This window comes from Lipophrys pholis (assembly GCF_963383615.2).
Source record: "Lipophrys pholis genome assembly, chromosome: 18".
NCBI classification, from domain to species: Eukaryota; Metazoa; Chordata; class Actinopteri; order Blenniiformes; family Blenniidae; genus Lipophrys; species Lipophrys pholis.
The window spans coordinates 11,986,341-12,011,879 of NC_137646.1; the positions used below are offsets into that span (position 1 = coordinate 11,986,341).

Below are 25,539 nucleotides of genomic sequence, written 5' to 3' on the forward strand. Positions count from 1 at the left end.
GATTAGAATGTTCTCTAATAATTATTTGGGGATGGAATTTGATGGATCATTAGTTTTTGAGAAGTTTTAGATTTAATATTTACATCATACTTAAGTCATATTAAAAAAAAAATTGGTTCTATTGTTTTATATCTGATGCTGTTCAAAAATAGAAAAGAAAAAAAAAAATCACAAAAAAAAAAAACTGGCATGTAAAACATTGAAATTATGAACTGGACTGAATTGTACTTTGGTGCAGGGCTTAAGCTGTATGCAGGAAGAAAAAAAAATTGTCATTAGTAAAGTTTTTATTGCAGGTTTTTGGACTTCAAAGAACAACTTCAAAGGTTGGTAAAAATTAAGCTTTCAGCTATTGGTTAAACTGTCATGTGATCAACATGGCATGAAATGTTGTAATTGAGTCACGTGTGTGCGGGTTTAAATCAACTATGTCCTAACTGTGCAGCCTCATTTCAAATGGCATCCGGTCAATATGTGCGTCACAATCTCTTGATGTCATATCAGAATGAGACAGATCATTATTGCCGTGTATCTTTGAGGTAATGTAGACTCTTTTGTATAGGTTTGGGCAACAAAAGCAAAAATGCTATAAATTAGGGGTGTCAATCATTAAGAACCGCCTGCAAGATTATTTCAAGATCCAGTAGTAATTGTTAGGATTTGTTAAAATATAGACATTTAAATAGTGCATAGTCTGCACCGCAACAACAAAAAACTTTAAGTTAAAGATTATCATGACATTTCACCACTTAAGATGAAATTGGATTTGTGGCACCTGAACTAAAATGTGTTTACTTCTCCTGCTATAAAGAGTCATAATTATTAGCAAATGCTAATTTATGCATGTTTTTAGAAGAAAGTATAAAATGCAGATGTATTCAAGCTTTTAGAATCGTGATTCTTCCAACACTAAACTGGATGATGACGTATTGCTCCCTGTCAACAGGCAATAAAAAATTTACTCCACAAGTCTTTGACATTAAGAAGAATCCATTTTAAATCCCTTTTTGAGAAACTCCTTCTCTGCTTTTAACCAATTTGTCGACTTCTCTAACCTCTACGCCACCACTGCACCAGTAATTACATGTCAAAGTCGACACGTTGGCGTCCACAACTCACCGTCGCAGCCTCTTTCCACCTGGCCCACCCTGTGGAGGGCATCTGCGATCAGGTCAGGGAGTCTCCCGTTCAGGTCCACAGAGGCCAGACAGCCCTGGTACCCGTCCCGGGACGCAATCAGCTTGGGCAGATTGCTGTACATGCTCTTCGTCACGCCACCGATGTACAGCTCCCCTGCAAAACACAGAAGCAGCAAGTGTGAGTATGAACCTGAATGAAGCTAAAATGGTTGTGGTCCAAATCACAGACAAGTTCATGATTTTATACAAAATGTCACAATGGTTTAAAAATCAAGAACTGACCTGTGAGTCTCTCTCTCTATTTCAATCTCCATGCATATAACTGAAGAACGTTTCACAATAAGTCAAGAGTGCAGAAACAGCAAAGTGTCTGTTCTTAAAGATATTACTATCATACCCAGTCATCTTCTGCAACCACGAAATACTAATTTGGTTGACCCTGAACAGATCAGCAGAAGATCGTAAGGCACCAACATATACATGTACATATACATATATGACCTGCAGACAACTTGAAGCTCACAATTCTTCAACAAGTCTTACTGTAGATGACGCCTACATCAGTACCGAAGGAGTTGTTTTTTTTGTTTTTTTTATATATATGGATCCATATATCAACATAGCCCACACTTCTGTCAGTCTCCTATATGGCTATGTATACATTATGAAAAAGTAATGTAAATTTATTGTCACTTTTTGTTTATTATTTCACTTTACAGTAGTACAAAAAAATAAGAGTGAAATATGGCGATATGTATTTTTTTGGCATCTTTACCATATATATAACAATGGCACTTATTACATTAAAGAAGCAGCTACCAGTGCAGTTATGCCACCAAAATCTGCCACTAAAAAAAATCTATTTTAAGAGGAATTGAACTGACTTTAACTATTATCTCTATCATGTATTACTGTTTAATTTACAAAAATGAAATCTTTTTTTTCTTTTTTTTTAATCTGATTACTGGTTTAATCACCAGAAAAATCAATATACGACCCAAATACTAAAACATTTGATAGCTGGAGCCCTAATTTACACAAATATTGCAAAAAGACTGAATAAATGGTGATTAGGAATCTTTCTTTGGACTGCGCAAATTCAGGATGAAAATAATTAGAATATAAAAGAAAAGTGTGATTGTCTTGAAAAATTGTGTGATTGAGTAACTTTGATTAAAAGCACTAAATATTTCATAACTGGTGGTCAGAAGGCAGAGGTCAGAATCACAAAAATTAAGGAAAACTGAACAAATTCAGCAAGGAAGGGCATGAAACTCCATCTCTGACCTCAGAACTAAAGACTTTATAAACTGCAGCATTTTTTGGAAAATAAATGTATTTTATGCATTTGGATGGCTGATAAAGTCGCAATAATTGCTAGGGGAGTGTAACTTTCCTTCTAGTATATAATCTACTGTGTAAAACTTCATTTAGAAACACTGGAAATGATTCTGATGAAATTAGCTCTCGCTTCAATTCATGGACTTCCACCAAGATATTCAGAATAATGTGACTGCGGTAGGACGGTTTGTTATGAAACGTAACGTGTTGCAGTTGAAAAATTCTCTCAGAAGTTGCCTTTTGATGTTCCACCAGCATGAGGACCTTTAGTACTGCTGCAGGTTCACACAGCGAATTTCCATAATCTCCCTTTTGTGCACAATTACGTCAAATTCACACGTTAATTAACATGCAAATAACGTGAACCCCACTGCCGAAGAAATGCCGATCAACCATTAAGGAGATGAGACGTAAATGAAAATAGACTAAGATAGGTAATCTGCTCATCTTGCAGTTAATGATGCTATCTGTGCTGATTAATTGGCTTAATATCAAACACTTTGTTAGTTCCTGCAGGTAATAATTCTAAGTAATCTACTTATATTGCATACCAGCCCCGGGGGTGAAGATGAGCACGATCAGGGTGATCACATTGTCTCAACGCAGACAAATCTACAGTATATCTAATCAAATTAATTTATATTAGCAGACCATCATTGCGGAAATCTGTGAATAGAGACCTGGTATACATTTGCTTTTAATACAAAATACATGATGACAAAATACCCTTTCAAAGTTTTAATCGAGAGTTCCAAAATCCATAACCTCTTGGGATGCACCATTGTAATTTAAGAATGGTGCGTCGATTACGAGTACTAACCTTTAGCTACTTGCCGATACCGCGTACTGAAACATGCCATAAAGCCTAATTCATAGTCCATATGCAAACAATATGCACATACAATGCGTTGACACAACAGCTCTGCACAGCCTCTGCGTCGATGCTACACGCAGCAAGTTTTCAGTATTCTACTGTGTCTCCAGTACACAGAGAGCAGCGTGTACCGTCCATATACTCACTTCACTATTGTACTGTAGACTGTAGAGCTTCCTCTTAATGAGTGTATCAGTCATTGTTTAATCATGTTAAGCATGTAGCTTCGCTGGTGTGTGAGCCCCGAGACTCTTTAGCATATAGCATATAGCACAGCTGGAATTAGCAGTTAAACTAATGAGCAACACCGGACTGGTAATTAAGTTGCTGGTGATGTACAAAGTATGTTTCGCCCCCTCTTGATATTTTGGCAGAAAATAATTTAAGTTGGCGCCGTTGCTTGTTTTTGTAATGAAACTGCACACATTAGATTGAGAACAATATGCTACGAACTTTAACAATGGCAAGTACACGGACATCCATATGGACAGACGACCAAGTTAGATTGTTTTTATGACTCAACTATAAAACTACCAAGTCCCAGGAGTATATGGACTGAGAGTCATACCATTGTGGTTTTACACAAGATTCAAATTATCTGAGACATGATGCCATTTTTATCCCCATAGTTATAAAAATACCCCCAAAATCTGCAAAAAGGAAGGATATACAGGTTAAATTGGGTATAAATTCTCCTATGTAGCCTTGATACAACTGTGCCCAGGTAGAAAAAAACCTCCACCACAGTCACAAAGAGGATTCGACAGTTTAAATTCCAGAAGTGTGAACTTCAGGAGGTGTGTTCCTCGGAGACCTTCAAGACAAAACACTCATCATTACAGAGGCGGCGAGGACCTGTTGGGGCAATTACATGATTCAAAGAGCTGAATAAATTGCGTGGCATCGAGCCCGCAGTGTCGGAAGCGTCTCCATTCCCGACACGTTCATTCCTCGCGCCTGTCCGTGCGCCGCGCTCCCTCCTGAGGGCAGATCAGAATATAACACGGCAGCACTTCCTCACCGACTCTGTGAATCCTAAGCGATAACGCTTGAGTTTTGGGAAATCTCTCCACTCGAGCACAATTAATGTCTCTTTATATTACAACATAAAAGGAAATATTCATCCACTTTTAAACCCAATTATTTCCCTCACTCTCTTCCCCCTCGCTTTCTATCTCGGGCCCTTCTCTTCGCTGAAGTTTTTTTTTTTTTTGCAGAAAATGCCAAGCGAAATTATGAAAAACACAAAGAGGCCCTTTGATGTAAGCACCCATGAATAAACACGGTTTGAAACGCTCCGGGCTTTTTCATATCATCAAAACTCCTACTTTATCTTTAAGTAGGCATAAAATGAACATCCAGCCGAACCTTTTCCGCACAGGGGTGAGATCTTTCCACAGAGATAAGACCATCAGAAAACCTTCCTACACAGAGAAACTGAAGCAAAAAATAAAAGACTTCTCCTCTTTCTCTACACAGCTGAAAAGCAGAAGTTCTAACTGAGAAGCAATGAGCCACAAGGTCAATTATATGTGGACTCTGTGTAATGGAATGAGTCAATGATGTTTGCCAACTCCTCGCTGGAATTAATGAGCACTTGACACTTCATACTTCCCAAGCCAGAGCTCCCTGGCATTATAATCAATACCATGAATTCATTAGCTGTCCGGCTGAGTGATGTCCCAGAAAATAAAGGCTGTGGGAACCATTTAGCAAATATGAAATCGTCGGCATGGAGTTAATCTCAAAAGAAGCAAACAAGGCGGTGAAGTCTGGCTGGAAGAGGGAGAAAGCACGGAGGGAGGGCGGACGGCGCCAGATGTACTGTAAACATTAGTCACACAAGTTTCTTTTTCACTCAATGAAAGACCGAGGGTGGATAAATATGCAGCGTGCACTCACCCACTCAGTTAACCGGACGCTCATTGTGGAGTTTTCATGACTTTTATTTAAGTTACAGATGTCTTTGAGTAAAAGTTTGGATTCTCGCTCTTGCTCTTGCTTTAAGGCCCTCTGATTGTTTTCCCCAGTGTACGTTACAGCTCCTGCACCTCCCTGCCAGCCTTATTTGGAACACTTCAATGTGAACGTGCCAGTTCTCTACATTAAAAAAGCTGTTCAGAACAAAGATAGCAGGCGGGATTTTTACCATGCAATGATCCAAATGGCAGCATGTGAATTCAGTTTGGCCATCCAACATTAAATACTGTTTGAGTTACTGAATTTCAGTGCTGTTCATAGTTAATCATAGTTACTAGTTGAAATATCGTGAATATAATTATTTCATCGTTTTTAAGTCCTCTTGAGCCACTCATGATTGTTTGAACAGATGCAGGTTAAAAAGAGCTAACTTCTAGAAAATAGTCAGTATGAACTAAAAATTTTTCCAAACTAATAAAATGTATTAGATAATAAATAAAATTAATAGAATAAAACATTTATATAAAATACACATATTTTAATATTTTTTTTTATTTCTCCTAATTTTTCTGGATAAATTAGATATTTTTAGAATAGCCTAAAAAAGTGTGTGTGTGTGTGTGTGTGTGTATACATATATATATATATATATCTCGCAAGACCTCGATTTGCAACTGGAAAAACTGATCAGTTTCGCAATATTTCTGAGTATTCTGATGGCTTGAATACTCTTTCTTTGAGAAAGTCTGGCTTTTTTTTCGGGCTGAATCGGTCAAACGTTGGGTGATATTTCCGTATGAGCTGCCGCGACGCCCTCTTTGAAACCTATTCAGCAAGTTTACTGAAGATGATGTCAGTTAGCAAAACTAAACCAGTTTGACGACTACAAATTCCAGTTTGTTTGTAAAATGTTTGACTTGTGATCGACTGAGGCATCTGCGGGTTGGAAATTTGTGGTAATGGTCTTGTTTTTGTGTGTTGGTTTATTCTCGGTGCAGAAGTGATACCTTTATGGAAAGTAAACTTTAAAGATTTTTTTTCTGGCTGAGTAACTTCATAACATTTAGCTTCAGAGTGCTCATATTATCATATTCATAAACTCGTATTCCATTAACAGAGAAAACATAAACCTTTCACTAAGTCAAAGGTGTCAAACATCAGGCCCATGGGCAGAAGAGTGTCCAATCTGACAGACAAACCACAAAGCAAATGGTGAAAATCTCAAAGAAAACATTGATTTTTAACAGGCCTCTTAAGAGTAGTGGACAAAGCACAACACTGAGACACAAGGTGAGATATATCGGTGATGCTGCTATGAATGATAGTTACCACGCTGCTGTCAAACTAACCATTCTGTCAAGGTGAGTTATAAGCATAATGCAACAGCTTTAGAAGTTGTTTTTTTTGGGACATTTCACTGTATTTTGCACCAGAAGGTTTCATTAAACTACAACTTTTTTTTCCCCCCCAACACAAACCTTTAGGGCAAGAACAAGGTTCACTTTCCTTTTTGGTGTCCTCTAAACGATTCTGTGAACTCAATTTTGTTTGAAGCTATCCCTCCAGCTTTGACATATCTCGGTGAAAATGGCTCCCAGTTGTTTAGGAGCTCTCTGGACGAGAGGGGTTAGAATTAGTAACCACTTTTCCTCGCAGGCAGGGACTATATCCTGTTCTAGCTGCGCCGTCCCAGCAGTGATGCATGCCTGAGCTACTGAAGGGCTCAAAGAGATCCGTAAGACAGGACCAATTACAGCCTTCCAGGCGTCGCCAGAGAACACCACCTCCACATCTCCACAGTTACCATAATGACCTCTCAGGGGCCGATGGGAGGAATGGGGATGCTTGCACATGCGGACCCAGGAGAGTCTCTGACAGCACCTTCTGGAAGAGCACACGGACTTAACATTTACTCTAGACTGTCAGGATATTCTGAGGGGCTTTAAAGCAAAATATAGATCTATGTAATGATGTTTTCATTTGCCCTTGGAGGTGTGAAAACGTCATGTATCCAATTTTGCAAATCTTCATCTTTGATCTGTGGGCTGTAAGCGAGACAGGTGTATGAGCAGAGGATAAACCGGCAATTCCTAAACCATTTGTTTTTGAGGCGTTTATATATATATAAACGCCTCAAAAACAAATGGTTTAGGAATTGCCGGTATATATATATATATATATATATATATATATATATATATATATATATATATATATATCAGGATGCTACCTTTAAATCTTCTGTTTGTGTTCTGAGTATTGATTAAATTTCTGTCCATATTTAATTAAATGAAGTGAAACTAGATTGGCACCCCTGGCCGAACGTAAAATAAGAATGAAAGAGTGAAGTTTCTGCCCTTTCTGGAGAGCAACAGCACGTTTCGGTAAATTAGTGGAATCGATTGTGTTAATTCTGTTCTACAGAAAGGTCAGATTTCCTGACTTGCTGACTTCTACAGAGACAAACAATCTTGGTCAAGAAAACAACTTGCAAGGATACTTCACCTGTTATAATTAGAGCGGTGTCTCACAACATTGCTCTTAAAGTGCACTTGGATAATGGGGGGGGTGGGGGATGCAGTTTCACACTAAGTGCTCTTGTCAGAAATCAGATTGTCTAAAGCAAAAAGGAAGGGTTTTTTGGGGCCAAATCTTTGCCTGTTGTGTAAAATGTGGAACTGTTGCATACAAAGTGGGATGAGGCCGACTGAAATTGACCACAAAACGAGGAGATCAATATGTCAAGATGAGAGGAAACCAAATAAATACACCACAGATTGAGAAGTCATTACGTTTCCGTTTTTCTGTATCTTCCAGGAGTGTAAACAGATACCTCGCTCGGTACCCTGGCCGTTAAGACGTGTGATGCAAGCGCTTTATCAGGCTGGTGACCAGGGGTGTAAGAATACATCCATCAACATCAATTCATTTATTAATGATACAATTACATCGATGCACAATGACAAGATCGATCCACATCGTCATCTTTAAGATACGTCTTTATTTTGAAATGCACATGGCACGTCTGTGTCACCATTTCCTGCGCACTCCCGCCGCCTTCACACAACGTGCACGGCAGGGTCGTTGTCCGTGGCGGCATGTTAGTATTTCGGATTCCGACGGTAAGATGGTTGATCTAGCGCCGCCGTAACCGCGTCACTCGAGGTAGAGAGTCTCTTCTATGATATCTGAATAGTAGAGGCTTTTATTTTGACATATACAAATCACCAGGAACACGATGGCAGGAGGACACCCCACACAAAAACCTTCTCAGTCCTGGTTGTCCACCCACAACTAATAAACCAAACTAAATTAGATGAATTAATTAGCTACATGAACTAAGGAACAAAAACTCAAGACAACACAACCATACACACTCTGCAAACCTAATATAACCCCCAACACTATCTAAAACACGAATAGCAGAAGCTCCCATGATGCACTGCAGCGACCAGCTCCGTGATCACTATTTCATTTGTAAAGTTATGAGAGCTTAGAAGAATACTATTGAAAACGTATCGTGACAGACTTTGTGACATCGGCAAACCTTGTATTGTCATCCAAACATAGACATCGTATCGTATCGTGATGAAGCTGGTGATTTACACCTCTAGTGGTGACGCCTTGTCGCATTCCGTAAGGGCACAGAATTATATGACTTTTTCATTGTTGCCACGTATTTGGTGTGCCATTTTTCCTGGTTGGTAACCTCCCATCAATCTTCTTCATGGATTCCCAAATGACATTGAATCTCAAGGATGGAACGCCAGGACCAGCGAACAAACACTTGGACCCTGTTTGCCAGAACTTTGGTTCCCCTCCAGGGCCCTGTTGTTCAAAAAGTGGTTATTTTAACCACTGGCTAAGCCCTAACCGCCGTTTAAATTCTTAACCTGCCTTTAGCTAACCGACCGATAGATATGCTTTGTTTAAAACGTGGTTAGTCATCCCGTGAGCTAACGTCACCATCAAAGTTAACAGTGAGGTTAACGTCCCTGTTTAGCGTCCCTGTTGTCTCTCCGCCCAAGTCTCCGCCCACCTTCAAGTCTCCGTGCTTCTGCATAATGTCTTAAGCATTTCCGGTTACCGAAAATGACGTTGTGGTGGACGGCAGCGCAGTGTTTTTATCTCGTCTATAAAACGACCATAAAACATGACAAACTACGCTGCTGCCAGGATAATAAAGTGGAAAATGAAAACTGAGCTGGATGATCGACGGCATCATGTTGCCTCATCTTTTATTCAATTTGACCCGAAAAGATGACATAGAAAGTGGACTGTACGTAGACCTGGAGTGACCATAAAGAAAAAAAATAACGCGAGGGAATGAGATAATAAGTAGTTACCTCAAATTAATAAAGCGAGGGAACAAGATCATTTAATCTTAGATTGTTTACTCGTGGCCACAAATTAATTACCTCAAGTACTATTGTAGTGATGGTGTAGCCGGTGTTGTGCTGTCACACAGTCAGCTGCCAAGGACATATAATTTTGAACCAGTTTTTCATTGTCGTTTTTCCACGCTTTTCATTGTAATATAATTGTAACTAACTTCACTTCCAGGTCTTGCATGGCGTTATGACCACAGGCTGAGGTCTGCATGAGGCTGGGTTATGCTATGAGACGCTCCACAGTACTTCTTTATAATAAAGCAATACTTTTGGTTCATCAGTAACTACTATTATTATTTTTTCTCTATGGCCTGTAGAAGCGTAACTCTTCATGAGAGTATTAACTTATATCAAAGTTAAGTCCACGGTTCACTCTATCCTTCGTTTGTTGAACTGGCATCATGAACGCAGCGCTGCCAGTGAACGCCATGGTGGGAGTTTAAAAGTTAGCGGAGGTCCGGAGATGCGTTAACTTTAACATCAAGATAACACTCAATTAACGTTAACCCAGTTTGAACAACAAGATAACAGCGCTGTTAAAGTTAACGGTCGGTTAAATGTATTCAACGGCTGGTTAAACGATAACCCAGTTCTGAAGAACAGGGACCTGGTCAAATATCTTCAGAGTAAGAAAGCTTTGATGATATTTGATGGTTTTCAGGCTTAAGTTTCTACATCTCCATGTTGGTTTTATCAAAAGAAATGCAGATCTTGCTTCACCAATTCTTCCCTGCACATCGTTTTCGGAGCCACCATCGGTAGAAGGTACATCTCCCAATATGTTAACACGCGGTGCATATTTTATTTCACAGTTGATCAGAACAACATCATTGTATTTCAGTCGGTCTAACACGATGTGCACATGGTGCATGCTGATATCACAATAACACATTTACAATATGCATTGTGCAGCCCTAATCTGTAGCATGTACAATTTATTCAAACTCAATCAACAACAAATCTGTGGTTCCTCACCATTTTTCCCCTGAAGCCCCCTGAGATTACCTCCAAGAGAATATTGTTTCAGTCAGCCATGACTGATTTTCTCCCACCTTGCATAAATACAACACCTCACCACACTTTCGAGGCTTTAATTAACTTTGACATATCTGTAAGAGTGATAGATTCCATACGTACACTGCCACAACTCGTTACATCCAAACGCCGCTGCTTATTTCGAGTGCATTTGCTGCCATAAAACATAATAGATTTATCCAATGAAAAAAAGTTTACTTTTTGACATGCGGTGTTTAAATCCATTCGTTGTGTTTCGCTATTCATTCTGTTCAGTCAGTACACCTTGTCAGCTACAGACAAGACCTGTATTTCATCCTACCCTGTAATTGGCTCCCAAGTGAAGTGATGGCGTTGCAGTGGTTGCCCAAACCCAGCACTGCTGTCGTATACATTATTTATATCCATCATTAAGACGAGTCTGATAATGACAATGGGCTGTGAATGCAGAATTCCCAGTCTGATGCCTAAATAAGACCCCCCCCCCCCCCCCCCCCCCACCCCCACCCCTTCCCAAATCCCACAGAGAGCCTGAAGCCAACCATTAACTTTCATTAAATGCGCTATTAAGAGCCCCTGCGCCCCCTCCCCTCCAAACCCTCATTCAATTTCCTCTCTCAGCTAGCTCTATCACACCAGCTCTAATTGACAAAGATTGAACGATTACTGATGAGATGCTCACAAGCAAAAAAAAAAAACAACCCACACGACTATATGTCTGTGAATATAAATATAGTGCTGTGTATGAGGTAGGGTGCTGCGTGGTGCAAGCTATGGCCGGGACAAAGGCAGCCAGCAGGAAGACGCAAGGATTCTGCGATTGCTAATTACAGAGGTGCTCCAGTCTCGGAGGAGAAAGAAAAAAAAAAAGATGCCACAACAAGATGACTGGTGCAGAGAATGAATGTTGACGCCACTTGTGCGCTAATTGCTCGCGCTAAATTATAAGCTGTATAATTATGTTGTGCGCTGCGTCTCCATGTTGTGGATGTGCGCCTCTGCAAACAAATGATATAGCGGGAGATGTTTTGAACACGGCGGCCGACGGCAGCTAAAGCTGTAATTATTTGATACGATTGTGACAACAGGTGCTTTCTTGCTGCGACTGCTGCTCTATTTTACTATAACCACAGGTGGTGGAAGGCTCTCTCTCTTTCTCGCTGTTCCTTCGCTTTCCGTTAACATGCTCAACATAAGCGGCTGTGCAGGAGACAAATAGCTGTTTGCATGGCGACTTTACTCAATTAGCTCATTGTGACGTCAAAATCATCAGCTATAAATATATTTTCCGCTCTGTCACCGTCAACACGAGGCATCAATATTCAAGTCTTATGTTGCGGCGGCGCTGAGTGAACTTTTGCTAGATAAATTATTACCCGGAGCATGAAACCACGAGGGAACTGTTTGATTGTGTCGGTCATATGCAATTACAGCTAATTGTGCTGTGACAGTCATTAGGTGCATAAAAAGACTTCACATATACATAATATAGAACTATAAAAAAGGACCAATGATGAGGAGAAGCTAAAACTGGAATCTCCATTTGTATTGATTAGAAATCAGCTTATTATTGTGATTAAGCAAAAAAAAAAAAAAAACAGTGTTCAACCTTGTAAAATCTGTGAAAGGACATCACAAATAACCGTCTGTTGAGTATTTAGAGGTTATTAGTAGACGTACCCTATGAAAAAGCCTGGGTTTTCTGAAGCATTCAGTGGACTTTTAATCTTTCTATCTCTGATTTCTATCTCTGAGAAAAGCTGCAGATGCCCTCTCCAATTTCTAATAAAGGAAGACGTCACAGTGCAGGCAAAAGCTGGTCGACACTCACTTTCATCAAAATACAAGCTGGCGTCTTATCTGTAGTGAGCGTGCCAGGCCATGAGTTGGTGCTGTTGGTTGTTTTTGTAATGAAACCACACACACAAACACACAAGCAGAGAGCAACCCGGTATAAACATTAACAATGGCAAGTACACGGACATTCAGATGAGCGGACGGCTAAGTTGGACTGCAGTTATGGTTGATTTTTAACTATAAAACTACCAAGTCCCAGGAGAATATGGACTGGGACTCGTGACACTCTGGAGGAAACATTGTTATTGTCCATCTACTTGCACATGTGCAGGAGAACTACTTCTACATTTCTGAAAAATAGTGTCTCCCCATTTCCACCTAGACAGAGTTGAGGCATTTTCAACACCCGGAACACAACATACGTTTTTAGTTTTCACTTGGCAACGTTTCATAAATAAGACCTAAAGATATCTAAAGTGAAGCTAAACATACAGCAAGCGAGATGGTCCAGTCCAGCCCACGGGTTGATCAGGCAAAATGTAAAGAATGTGGTGTCAATTTCCTCTCTGCAACCCTAACAGATAAGATCAGAGTTAGATTTTTTATTTTTTTTTTGCATATTTCCCAATTAAAGCACTTTGTTATTTAATAATTGGATGGAACCAAATTTAAAGACAAAATATCAGACGGTTAAAGGACATGGTTTTGTGACATTCCTCCAAGGCAACATTAATACAATGAAATTGGGCTGTATGTGGCCTCTGCACTAAAGTGAGTGTGATCTGAAGCATATCCAATATTTTCTACTTCGATGGCAGTTTTCCCCCAATCTTTATTCCAATGTAGCCACTAAACTTGCTCCACATATTTTGTTAAGCCATGTTTAGTAGGGACAGCCACTAACATTTAAAATAAAAGTCACGGCTAAGCTTAAACTTGCACTGAACTTTGCAAACTTTAATTTTGGTAACCGCAAAGCACCAGCGATCTCTATTGACCCCACCCACCACTCTCTTAGGGGGGCTGGGAATTCAAGTTTTGGAACCTCTTTGATGGCAATGGTTCCACAACTGTGAGGCTATTCTAAAAATGACCAATGGTGCACCATGGCTGTTTATCACCTCTCGATCTCCTGCCGCCCCGAGTTGTACAAAGCATTTATTGGAGAGGGATGGAAGACTGAATGGTTTCTTTGAACTACAGAATCTGAAAATACCTTTGTAATAGCAGGCCTTAAGATTTGAAAAGATACCGCTCCTTGATTCAAATCTGCCACAAGTAGCCATGAACCTTGACACTTAAAGGGCTGAATTCTAAAGATAGTGTTTCCTGTAATGCAGTTTTTCTGTCAGCTATTGATGCAAGAGACTCATAGTCAATCTTTCTTCTTGGATGAATATATAGAGCTCTGTTATCTTTTGGCAGCAGTTGACACCACACAGTGAAACAGTTTCTTAAATTATTCTAACTTGCTTTTTTATTTGTAATGTATTGACAGTGATCCTTTTTCATTTGTATCCCAAGTGTCAAACGGCAAGAACAGTCAACAGTATGGCACCTATTTCTTGTTATTGTTGGAAAAGACCCTGTTTACATGACAACGTTTGCGAAAGTGAAAATGGCAAACTTTCCATCTAAACGGGGGGAAACATTTATTTTCTAAAATGCTCCGTGAAAACGCAACTTTTTGGAAATGCTGCTACTGCACATGCGCGCCATGGCTGTAGTAAATATTTCTTCTGCATATGTGTGGGTAGATGTCACAACTCCCAGTCTGCATTCTCCTGGGATTTATACTTGAGAGTCGCCCGTAAAAACAATACAACTTTGTCGTCTCTCCATCCAAATGTCTCTCCAATGTTAATGTTTATAGCATATGGTTCTCTTCCCACATATGTGTGTGGTTTCATTACAAAAACAAACAACGGTACCCAGCAGTGTTTCTGCCATATCTATGTAAACTGACATTGTTTTCAAAATGTTGTTGTGTGAATGCAAAACCTCTCTGAAACAAAGCGTTTTCAACTGAAACGTGTAAATTAAGCCTACATTTCGATGTTGACTTTCGTTGTTAATAAAATGCAGATAGATGTAACATATAAGCAAAGAAGAGCTGATATAAGTGGGGTTTTATGGAAAGCCAGATTTACAAAGAATGGATCATGAATTGAAAAACCGGCTGTCTCAGACTCGATGTTTAGTGTTTTGGTTTCCTTCATCTGGTTGTGATCTGTGTGTTCTCTGTCTGACCATTCATACATTCCATGTCTGAATCATCCCTCAGTGTGTCTTGAGCATCCTCTGGTCCACTCTCCTCTTCATTAGAGCTCATCTCTGATTGTTTCAACTGTGTCTTGTTTACATCTCTTTGTATATTTGTATGTATGAATATATCTTTAATCGCTTCTGTCACCCGTCCTCATACCAACTGCATTATCTCTATGGACATACATACACTTTATTTTATGATTGTCCAAATATTTTCGAAAATTGAATATACGACAGAAAAATGATTGAAAAGAAAATGAACCTCTTCATGTATGAAAACAAACATAATATTGAAAGTCATCTTTTTAGGGGAGCAACGTCGGAGAGAAAGATATGAAGGTGTGCAACTCGGTTTTAATGGAAACAAATGGTTTGGAAATAACTGGATGAAACTATGCTGATCCCAGCAGTACACTCACTGGTGTTTAATCATCTCCCAAAAAAAAAAAAAAAAAAAAAAGAGTAGTCATTTTATTTAGTTGGAAGTCCAGGGGCAATTATGTGCCCAGTGACCAAATAATATTGAAATTAGCATTAGCACCACACCACAAATCACTGGCATTTACAACACTAGACCTGTAATCTCCATCCTATGTGATGTTATCTACTGAGAGTTTGCTTATCCGCTCATCAAAGATAGCTGTTATGAATACATTTTTGTTTTTGGTATTCATCAGGTATTTGGTTGCTCTGCTGTGTACACACGTATGCACATGCAGTTAATAAATCTCTTGATGGAATGCTTTTATAGCATATCTAAAGCCTAAGCTGCTGTGTTAGGTTTTATCATCAAGCGTAAAGTGACTAAACTAAAAGTTTTCTACGACGGATGAATGCAAGTACGAATACTAACCGTTATAGCGAGTACTGATACGAGTAATTAAAAGCCATCAATCCTAATTCATACTCCATACACAGACAGCATGAAAAGACCGTGCGTTGCCACGAACCACCTCCAAACAGCATCTGTATTGATGCTACGCACACCGCCAACAGCCTTCAAATCTACAGTACGTATAGACTCAAAGTTAAATCCTCTTGGATCCACAGAGCAGTTAAACGAATGAGCAACATTGGGCGAACTCCGCTCCCCCAAATGTCACTGGTGATTATGTTGCTGGTGTTGCTCGAACAAGATTTCGCCGCCGCTTGATATTTTTGCAAATCATAGTTCACAGTCTGCCTTACTTTTGTCATTCTCATTGATTTTAGAGAATCTCCAAAAGTCTCGCATCGCTCATTGGTGACGCATGATGTCACACAATAGTCGCGTTGTTCCATCCCTATTTACTATTATGAGGAATCAAAAGGAGTTCAGGAAAAAAAAAATCCATCATGGTTACACGTTAGTGACCCAAAGTTATATAAAAGGCAAAACGTGGCAGTGCTCACTGGTAACACTCTGAGAGATTGTACAGTGACACAGACAGGCATCATTACACACCTTCATGCCTCCATTCTCCCTGGATGAAATGTCACTCAGCATTCAGTTCTCTTTCACTCTGCTGTAGCCATGCTCTCCCAACCACGACTTGCTAGGTCACCATCTTTTTACTCGACATTGTTACCCGCCAGATTCCTCTTCATGTCCCTGCCCTCTCTCATTTTCCTCACAGACCCTCACTTTGTCTTTCATTATCCCCTTTCCCCATCATCACCCCTTTGCTGGAGTCTCCTTCACCTATTTAAAGGCTAATCTGACAGTTCCAGGGCAGGTTCGTCTAAAAAGGCTATTGAAAAAAAAAAAAAAAGAAGTGGACATATATAGATCGATGTCGTTGAGTAAGAAATTTCTTGGGTTGGTTCAGTCAATTAGTGGCTGCATACTCAAGAAATCTCTGTCTATCGTAGATATGTATGTCCCAGGCTTGCACTACATTCAGTGGTTTGATCTGAGTGGAGAGAGCGTGGCTGGGAATTAGACACTGTGCTGACATCTTTCCTGGTGGCTGCTGTCGTCGTGCCCTAGCACTCCTATTATTCACCGTCTGCCGGAACGACTGCAATTTCACTTCAGTCTGCCTCTGCTGTTCAACACAACAGGAGATCACACAGTGAAAAAAAAAAAACCCTCTGCAATTCTATAAGTGAAGTCGGGTTGCCAGGTTTAACTACTCCACTCATCGTGAGGTTTTTAAAGAGACAAAAAAAAAAAAAGCCAAGTTCTGCTCTGAAATGTCTGTTTCAAACTCTCCCACTGATAATCTTTGTTGGAATTAATGTACGAGGTGCTCCGGATTATTACATAACCGTCACATCAGGTTGATTTAGCAGCTGTTTTTCAGTCAAGGTTTTATTTCTCATTATCTTTTTAAATGACTGGTATCAATCTGAGGTCAGGCGGCTGGCTTGCCAGGTCATCTTAATTAAAAGGGAGAGCTCTTTCAAGAGGTTGTTTCAAGTCATTAAGCAAGTAATACTTGTCATGTAATCTGGGGAGATGGAAATATGTTTAAGGTAAAAAAAAAAAAAGCAGAAATTGGTGCAATATCTTGCAAGAGCGGTGAGCAAGGCGTGAGCATCCGACTGAGAATGATTTTTTTTTGTTTTTTTATGATTTAAAGCACGGATAAGCATGGTTAGATAAAAGCTTGCTGAAAAAAAGCAATAATCCATTCATCTAACCTTTATACCTACTTTGTTGAGGTCAGGCCTGGAAGGGAGGGTGCAGCCAGAGTAGGTCACGAGCCCATCACAGAGAGACAATCACAAGCACACAGTCACACCGACAGGCAGCTTCCAATTAACAAGTATGTCTTCTGGACTGTGGGACGAAACTGCAAACCCATATACCCAGAAGGCGGCCACCTAACACCCATAACAACAATACAGTACAAGCTTCAAAACTGGATAAAAAAAATAAATTATAAATAAAAAATCAATGTTTGTGCCAGACAATACAGTACGAAGTGCTGAGTTAGTGAATTGTCCGCTATTAGAAGCAGACTGTGACAGCAGTAAGACTTGTTGAAATTAGTTTTTGGAATGATGGAAGAAAATATAACATACTGAAAATGTTTTTACAAGAAAGGCAGAGATCCAGACCATTTCCTGTCAATTTTCAACACGGAAGATCAATGGCTACTGGCAACACTACACTTAAAGCAGCAGAAAGGCGAGGTCTTCTTTTGCTCACGTATAGAGCATAAATCACAGTCTTATTGACATTAAAGAATCTCCAAATTGCTGATGGTGCTCGCGCTCTCTAGCGTACTGGTAATACTCGCTGTGTTATATCAGGGATCTTTTACAAGTGCGATTACTCCAAGCAGTATCGGACCCGATATCCCTATTGTTTACCTTTTGGCAGATGCAATAAATTTAGCAGATTTTAAAAATATGTCCAATCAATGTTCAGATCACCAATTAGGAAGAGTATATTTTTGCTGCGGGGCAAGGTAACATAGTGGTGAGCGATCTCACCTCAAGTAAACCCAGTTTGGCTTGGAATGTTTCTGTGTGGAGTTTGCATGTTCATCCTGCATGCATGGACTTTTTTATTATTTTTTTTTCTTTCACATTTCAATGTCAATCACAGAGAAATTCCATTTAAGAGAATGATGATTTGAAGGTTGAAGTTAATAAAATGAACATTAAATGACACGCTTTCAAGCCAAAAGAAGATATTTTTAGGATTTTTTTTTTTTTTTTGTATCAAACCTTCCCTGGTAGATACAACAATCTCGTGAGGCTGTGTGTACTGTATCGTGAGGAGCTTGCTTGACTCCCAGTTAGTGCAGATCAGCTGATTCTGACCTTCCAGAAGGGCGATGTGTTGGAAAGTATCGGCAATCATACACATCAGTGCAAAAACAACAAAAATGGCCTCTCAGTAACAATTTGGAACGCGGTGCCCACTCCACTCTTTCAACCTCTCCTGCAGTCTTTCCAAGATGATGGACAAAGAGACTCGTGAGAGAGCGGTGGGAAAAACAAGTGCACCCATGACAAAATTGCATTCATTAGGGGCCTTATTACTCGTCAGGCATCTGCCAGGTGGCTCCGCGCCAGCCAATAAGGCCTCTGGGATTTATGACAATGTGGAATGAAGCAAGTCCCAATGTCTACGGTGTGTAAAAAAACCAAACAAAGAGTGGTAGACCCACCTTGGTTATTAGCATTTTCAAAATGTAAAAACAGACTTAGCACCTTGACAATCTGACAGCTTCTATGACTGAATCAGCAGGGGATCAAGGCCACTTAAGTCTAGTTTGAAGCAATCCATGCCAATTTTCAACAATTCTTACTTTCACGCCAAAACCTCTTTTGTGCATTAACAGAAAATGTCTTTGTGCAACTAATTGCGACAATCTTCAGGTTTGCTTGTTGAACTGACCCAGCAGTTACTGAAAACAAGGTTTTTTATTGCTCAGTTTGCCTGTGGAGATGTTGTGAATACATCATTATAAAATCTCAATGTCACTCCCTTTGTCAAGGCCACTGCTCACACGTCCATCTCCATCTGTCTGACGTTTAGACAAAGACTTGCATACAGAGTAATGTGCGAAACTATATCATGGTGACTTGGACTCTACAAGAAAGTGGCGAATCACTCTGCTTATTGGTATTTCATGAAATCTTCTCAGGTATGATTGCTTTTTTTTTTTTGGTGAACTGGCTGAATGAGGTATTGCTCGACGTTGAGTCATTTATGGGCAGGGATAATTACTGCAAGGAACTATTTTAAGTAGAACTGCTATAAAATGTACAGTCCCATTTCTCAAAAGCTTGCAATTTTGCATGAAAGAGAAATAAAAGCAGCGTCAGGTAACTTTAGATTTTCCTGAACTCGTGTTTCAAAAGCAGTGGTTTCTAAGCCGGGTCTTATTTTGAGACACCAAAGATCCAAGTGGAGACCCACAACTGCGCTCAGTGTAAAGTTTGACAACCCTCAACAGATTAGCCCTCTGGCAACAGCTCGCATTGCTGGACCTGGCACTGTCCGTTTCCATGTTTTGCCATTCTGTCTTTTTAAAGCGGGATATGTTGCCCTCCAAGAAATTCTGAATATGAATTGGGTTCAGGATTCTGTCGGAGATTACGTACATTCGTCACAACAGCAAGGCTTCACAGTAGAACACAATGGAACTTGACTAGAAAACATGGCTGTCTGCTGGTTTTATAGGTTGAGAGTACTTGCAAGGCATTGCATTGTTTTTGTTTACCTGTTGTCGTTCCGACTTTTTTGACAAACTGTCATTTACAAAAAGTTTCATTTCCATGAGTTACACAAGGGTGCACACAGGCTGCAGCAGAAAGCCTTTGACATGAACTATTACCACATGCGTGAGAGTGCACACTGAGACACTCAGGGGAAGAGCCGCCTCGATCTGGCCTCCATCTCCAACCAGGAAGCTGGCTTCTGATGAAAAGGTAGTGAGATGAAGTGGGAGGGAGAAAAGAATGTGGGGTTGGAAAAATGACCAAAACGCTGAGTAATGGTTGAGTAAATTGTAATGTAAGACAGGTCCGTGTGAGCGGGGGGGGGGGTACAACACACCACTCTATTGCAGCGCTCAAGCTATCGGGCCAGCAGACCCATCATTTATGGAGAGAGCACTGACACGGAGCCAAAAAAATAGAAGGGAAGAGGAAAGGATGCGGAGGGAAATGGATCACAAGAAACAAAGAGGCTGTTAAGTCTTTACAGGACCACGTGAAGGACCTGTGTGAGGTAGCATCGCACTTCAACTTGCTTCATTGCTGATTGAAATCTGCATTTTTGCTGATGATGTAGGTTTAATATTCCACACCAAAGTTTGGATCACACTTGATGCACTTATTCATACATTGGGGACAAAAAGGTACCTGTCCTTTCATAGCTAATTTGGAAATAATTATTTCTCATGAATCCCAGCTCAACCATAAAACACTGAAAAAATAGGCAAGGGAATAGCTGAAAAATGGTAATTATTAAAGAAATATTGAATTTCAATAGTGAGAAAGAACTAGAAGAATTGTACTTTATTAATCCCCTTGGGTAAATTCCTTCACTGAATTGACCCATGAGTAGGCAGCCGCACAGCGCAGCACTCGGGGGAGCTGGGGGATTTTTTTGGGACTGTGGGGGGGAAACCAGATTACCCAGAGGAAACCCACACACATGGGGAGAACATGCAAACGTCACTCAGAAAGGCCCTGGGCCATATTTGAACCCACAACCTTCTCGCTGCGAGGGGAGAGCGCCAGCCCCTGTGCCACCGTGCTGCCAAATAGCAACATTAATCGATGTAAACTGGTAATGAAACGTTTAGGAAACCAAAAAAGAGTGCACTATTGGCAAAAAACACGATGGCACGAGAGATTAGAGCCTTACAAATAGAGGCTGCCTGATAAAAATCATACATTTTTCCATTTTCACCTGAAAAGGTTGTCATGTAAACGGGGTACTAGGAAACTGCAAGGGTTATCTCAATGTCACTGCCGACACTACCTCACATGCACGTTCATGCCATCAGCAAACCTTTCTCAAAACTATGTTTCGTGGAGCCAGAGTCGACCGGTCATCACAGCGGCTGCAGGTTAGAAAACCGCCACGGTTACTTTAGCATGCCGCTAAACACTACTTAGCTTCCACGTTGCGGATCGCTTTCCAAGCACGTCATCAAAACACAGAGACCTTGGATCATTTCAGCACCTGGAGTCTTTAAACTTGTCCCAATTTTCTCTCAAGATTTTTGGCTCCAGAATGTTTCTGAAGTAAAACGTGCAGTAGGTGGCGCATGGCAGAGACCGAATTTTTACATCCGAGTGCTTTTCTCCTCTAATTCCATGGTGCCCAAATTAGAAATGAATAGGAATGCGGTTACAATCACTGCTGGACAATGCTTGTCATTTTCTCAACACGATTACATCTCGGTCGTGTCCTTCACTTAATAGAGCCACACTGTCCTCTTGTTGCTGTTGCCCCAGAGATCCCAGTCTTAAAGGCTATTCATGCCGACATGACGCTTAAGAATAGGACATTAAGAAGAAGAAAAGGGGGAAAACGATGAAGACGAGAAATGTATTATCCTTGCATAATAATGGAGCAGAACCTGATATAATAGGGATGACAAAAAAAAAAAAAAAAAAACCCTCAGGATGTAACAATGTATGGAGATCTGGAGGTTTTATATCCTACGCGACATATTATACCCTCAAACGAGTGGGAAAGCTATGGCAACCATGTATACGACAGGACAGGAGGTCAACATGCGCGGCGGTGCAGCTGATGTAAACGACATGACAACAAGCCAGCCCTGCTCTCAGAGTAGTACCCTTCAAGGCCAAATATAGTGCAATGGACAGGAGGCATGCTGTCGAGAGTGCTAGAGCTTAAAGACGCATGAATATGGGCACAATGGCCCCATTTACCAAACACTCTACCCATCCCTGTGTCCTTGTGCAAAACAATGAATTGCTTGCACATACAGAGTGGCTGTATGGCGACTCATCTTCATCCTTTTACAGAGGAAATAACTAAAATAACAATAGAGAGCTTACAGGAAGAATCTGTGCGGCATCATGTCCGTAAGTATATGAGTCTTAACAGCAACAGCCCTGGAGAGGATTTAGACATATTTCATAATCACCTTTCTTATAATAGTTTTTATTTGAAATGCTAACATCGCAATGTTTACATTGCATTGTCAACACATGTAAGACCGACTAGATGGCAATACATTTTTAAACTTCCTCTGCACTGTCAAGTCATGCTCCGCACGTCAACATAGTGGGCCAATCAGGTGGAGCTCTGCCACTCTAGATTGTGTGGTCATTGGCTCATATCCCACTTTGTGCAACCGGACAGAAGTCAAAAGGACAAAAATTGAGGCAAATACTACATATTTAACATTATAAAGACGCACATGGGATTTTAAAAACAAAAAGCACGCGTAGTTGCATCTCGCTCAGATATAATTGACATAATTTTAAATGTACACATGATCTGTAAAGGCGTTGATGCTGGCATCAGGTCCGGTATAATACTTTTTCTATTTAATAAAGCTTACCGTTAGGGCTGGTTCAGGCTAACCAGGACCACGTTTCTAGTGAAAATGCATAATTTTTTTGTGTTTTTGCTTCAGAGAAGTTTTGCATTTAACATTTAGAAATTGGTGTCCGTTTAGACAGAAACCACAGAAATGTTGAAATCGATGTAGTTAGCATGCCAGGCCATGAGCTGGTGCTGTTGGTTGTTTTTGTAGAGAACAATACGATATAAACATTTACAATGGCGAGTACAAGGACATTCATATGGACAGATGACCAAGTTGGATTGTTAATACAGTGGTTCAGCTATGAAACTACCAAGTCCCAGGAAACTATCAACTTGGAGTCGTGACAGTGGAGGCAGCCATTGTTGTTGTCCGTCTACTGAGCACGTGCAGAAGGACTATTTACGTACGAAGTAGCAGTTTTTGGGAAAAGTTGCATTCCCACTGAGACCGTTTTTCAAAAACGTTCACATTGGAGCCATTTTCAGTGCCTTCGAGCACCGTTGCCTTAGACTGCTCCCCCCCCAGAAGTAATTAAACCTCCGCTGACGGACAGGTAACCTTAAGCTAATTCGTCCTACGTGGGGACTCGCAGCGTATGAAGTCATGGTGGGTCGCTCACATAATTAGTCTGCTGCCATTTGTTTACCGGCTGGAAGAAGCACCCACACAGTGTCATCTGTGTGACATAAAGGCGATATGAAGAGACATGAGAAGGCTTAATTATGGTTACACAGAGCTTCCATTGAAACACACTTCAAGAGTGTGTGTAGAAGTACTGGGGGGATGTCATAACGTAACGGAGCAGAAACATGAAGCGTAAAGTGAGGGAAGACAATAATAGTAGTTTTGAAAATGTAATGTCACCCTTCTTGCACTTCTGTGCAAAAAATACATCGGAATGGTCTAATAAATAGTAGGTTTGATGATGAGAGGAGGAATAATGAAAAGTACAAAGTAAATCAAATAATGTGCCATAAATGTGATTTTTCTATGCTTCATTCATGCTATAATGTTTTAGGATTAAAATGTTTGAATTTGCAAATTTACTGTCCAAATAGAAAGGTTGCTAGAGTAGAGCCTCATCTCAGACCATGCAATTACAGCTCCTGAGCAGGTCCTTTTTTTTGTCTTTTTTTTTTTTTTTTACATATTTTGTCATCATTTGAAACTTTTATTAAGTCCCTACTTTTCGTGTGTGTCATTAAACTACATCTGAAATCAGAGAGTGAAGCACTCGGAGCTTCTGTTCTTGAAAATGTGTTAAAAAAAAAAAAAAAGATCAAGCATTCTGTAATGCTCCAGTTTCACAAGTACAATCTGACATTTCAAACTAGTATTTACCGTAAAAAGCATATAATCTTGAAATATGTTTGACCTTCAGAAGACTCGTGTCTGTACCAAAGAAGACACTTTTTCCATAGGTTTTTCATAATTGGAGATTATGTTCTTGAATGACATCGGATGGCTGTCGATGTCGATATATGTCAGATAAATACAATTACTATTGAAAAAAAAAAGAATGCACTCAATATATCCAAATGAACAGACATGTCTACAATAACGTTTCGTTTCAGAAAAGTTTTGCATTTACACAATTTTCAACACGATGTTCGTTTACATGGGCTGGGAGTCATGACACTCTGGAGCCCGCCATTGATGTTATTGTCCGTCTGTTCGCACACGTGCGCATAAGAACTATTTACTAAAGTCGCGGTGAGCATGCCCAGTAGTGTCGTCTCGAGAAAGTTGCATTCTTTGTTTTCCGTCCTCACTTGAACTCTAAAGGTCGTATTCTCTCATACTATTTACTGATTTTGTTTGTGTTGTACTGTTCTAATAACAAAAGCGGCTGTTTTTCCGGCGAGTGCCAAACTAATGCTGCAATTTTCAACTGCAATGACAAAAAAAAGCCTCCTTATGTCCTTGTCGTACTCACGTGTGTGTGTGGTATACTGTTTAAAGGGTGAATCACTGTATAGCTTTGAAGGAACAGCGGCAGTTTTTGAGAGGATATTTCTTTTCAAAGTGTTTTAGAAGTGTTTGACCATCTTTTCTGACCGCCAGTTATCACATTTTATTTAGCGTTTCCCCGCTAACTTTCCGACAAGAGCCGAGCCATTAAAACACAGGTGCGGTCAAAGAAAAGGGAATTTTCACAGCCTTTTCAATTCTTTTCATTTACAACGACCACAGCTTTAGAGTGGCGGCCAGAGCTTCTTCTTGTACCCGGATAAACACCGACCTTTAGCGTTTGTGCCTCTGACAAACAAAGAAGGACGAGTTTAGCTTCTGCTCCGCTGTGAAGGATTAAAAACCCCCCCAAAAAAAGAAAGGTTTGGCCAGCTTGGGTTGGTTTTTCAGATGTTGATATTAACCAGAAAAAGTAGAAAAAGAGGAAGGAAAAAAAAAAAAAAAAGAAGAAGCTTTGGGACGATCAAACAGCTAATCTCGATTCTCCCTGCTGGCAAGAGGCGAGCTCATTAAAATGTGTGTACCTGTTTGTCTCGAACTCGTTGTCCTCCTTCCTCTCTCCCTCCGCTTTGCCAAGCCTCTCCCCCACATTGTGTTTCAATTTGTTCTGCTTTTGTCGGGAAATGGAACATGTTCAACGTCATCTCCTTACGATTCCGCGCGAGCGGGCCTCATTAGCAGGCATCTTCAAAAGGAAACGGCACAGGCGCCGTCTGAATACGACACGTCAAATAACTCCGTCTCCTCAACCTGGGAAACGCGCCATTACATTGGTTTGACTCTCGTTGATATTCCTCACTTTCCCATCACTGTATTTAATCACACCGGTAATATCTTTGACT

General features: G+C 40.3%; 1 protein-coding gene across 1 annotated transcript in view; it reads right to left on the bottom strand.

The window, feature by feature from the left end:
• The window catches only part of LOC308123694 (neurexin-2-like), a gene marked incomplete at its 5' end in the record, with an annotated part of 459,246 nt that overhangs the window by 361,781 nt on the left and 71,926 nt on the right, over positions 1-25,539 (bottom strand). The window contains one exon of the mRNA XM_080486315.1: positions 1,120-1,293. Within this exon, the coding sequence (XP_080342441.1) occupies positions 1,120-1,293 (174 nt within the window). The remainder of the gene's footprint in view (positions 1-1,119; positions 1,294-25,539) is intronic.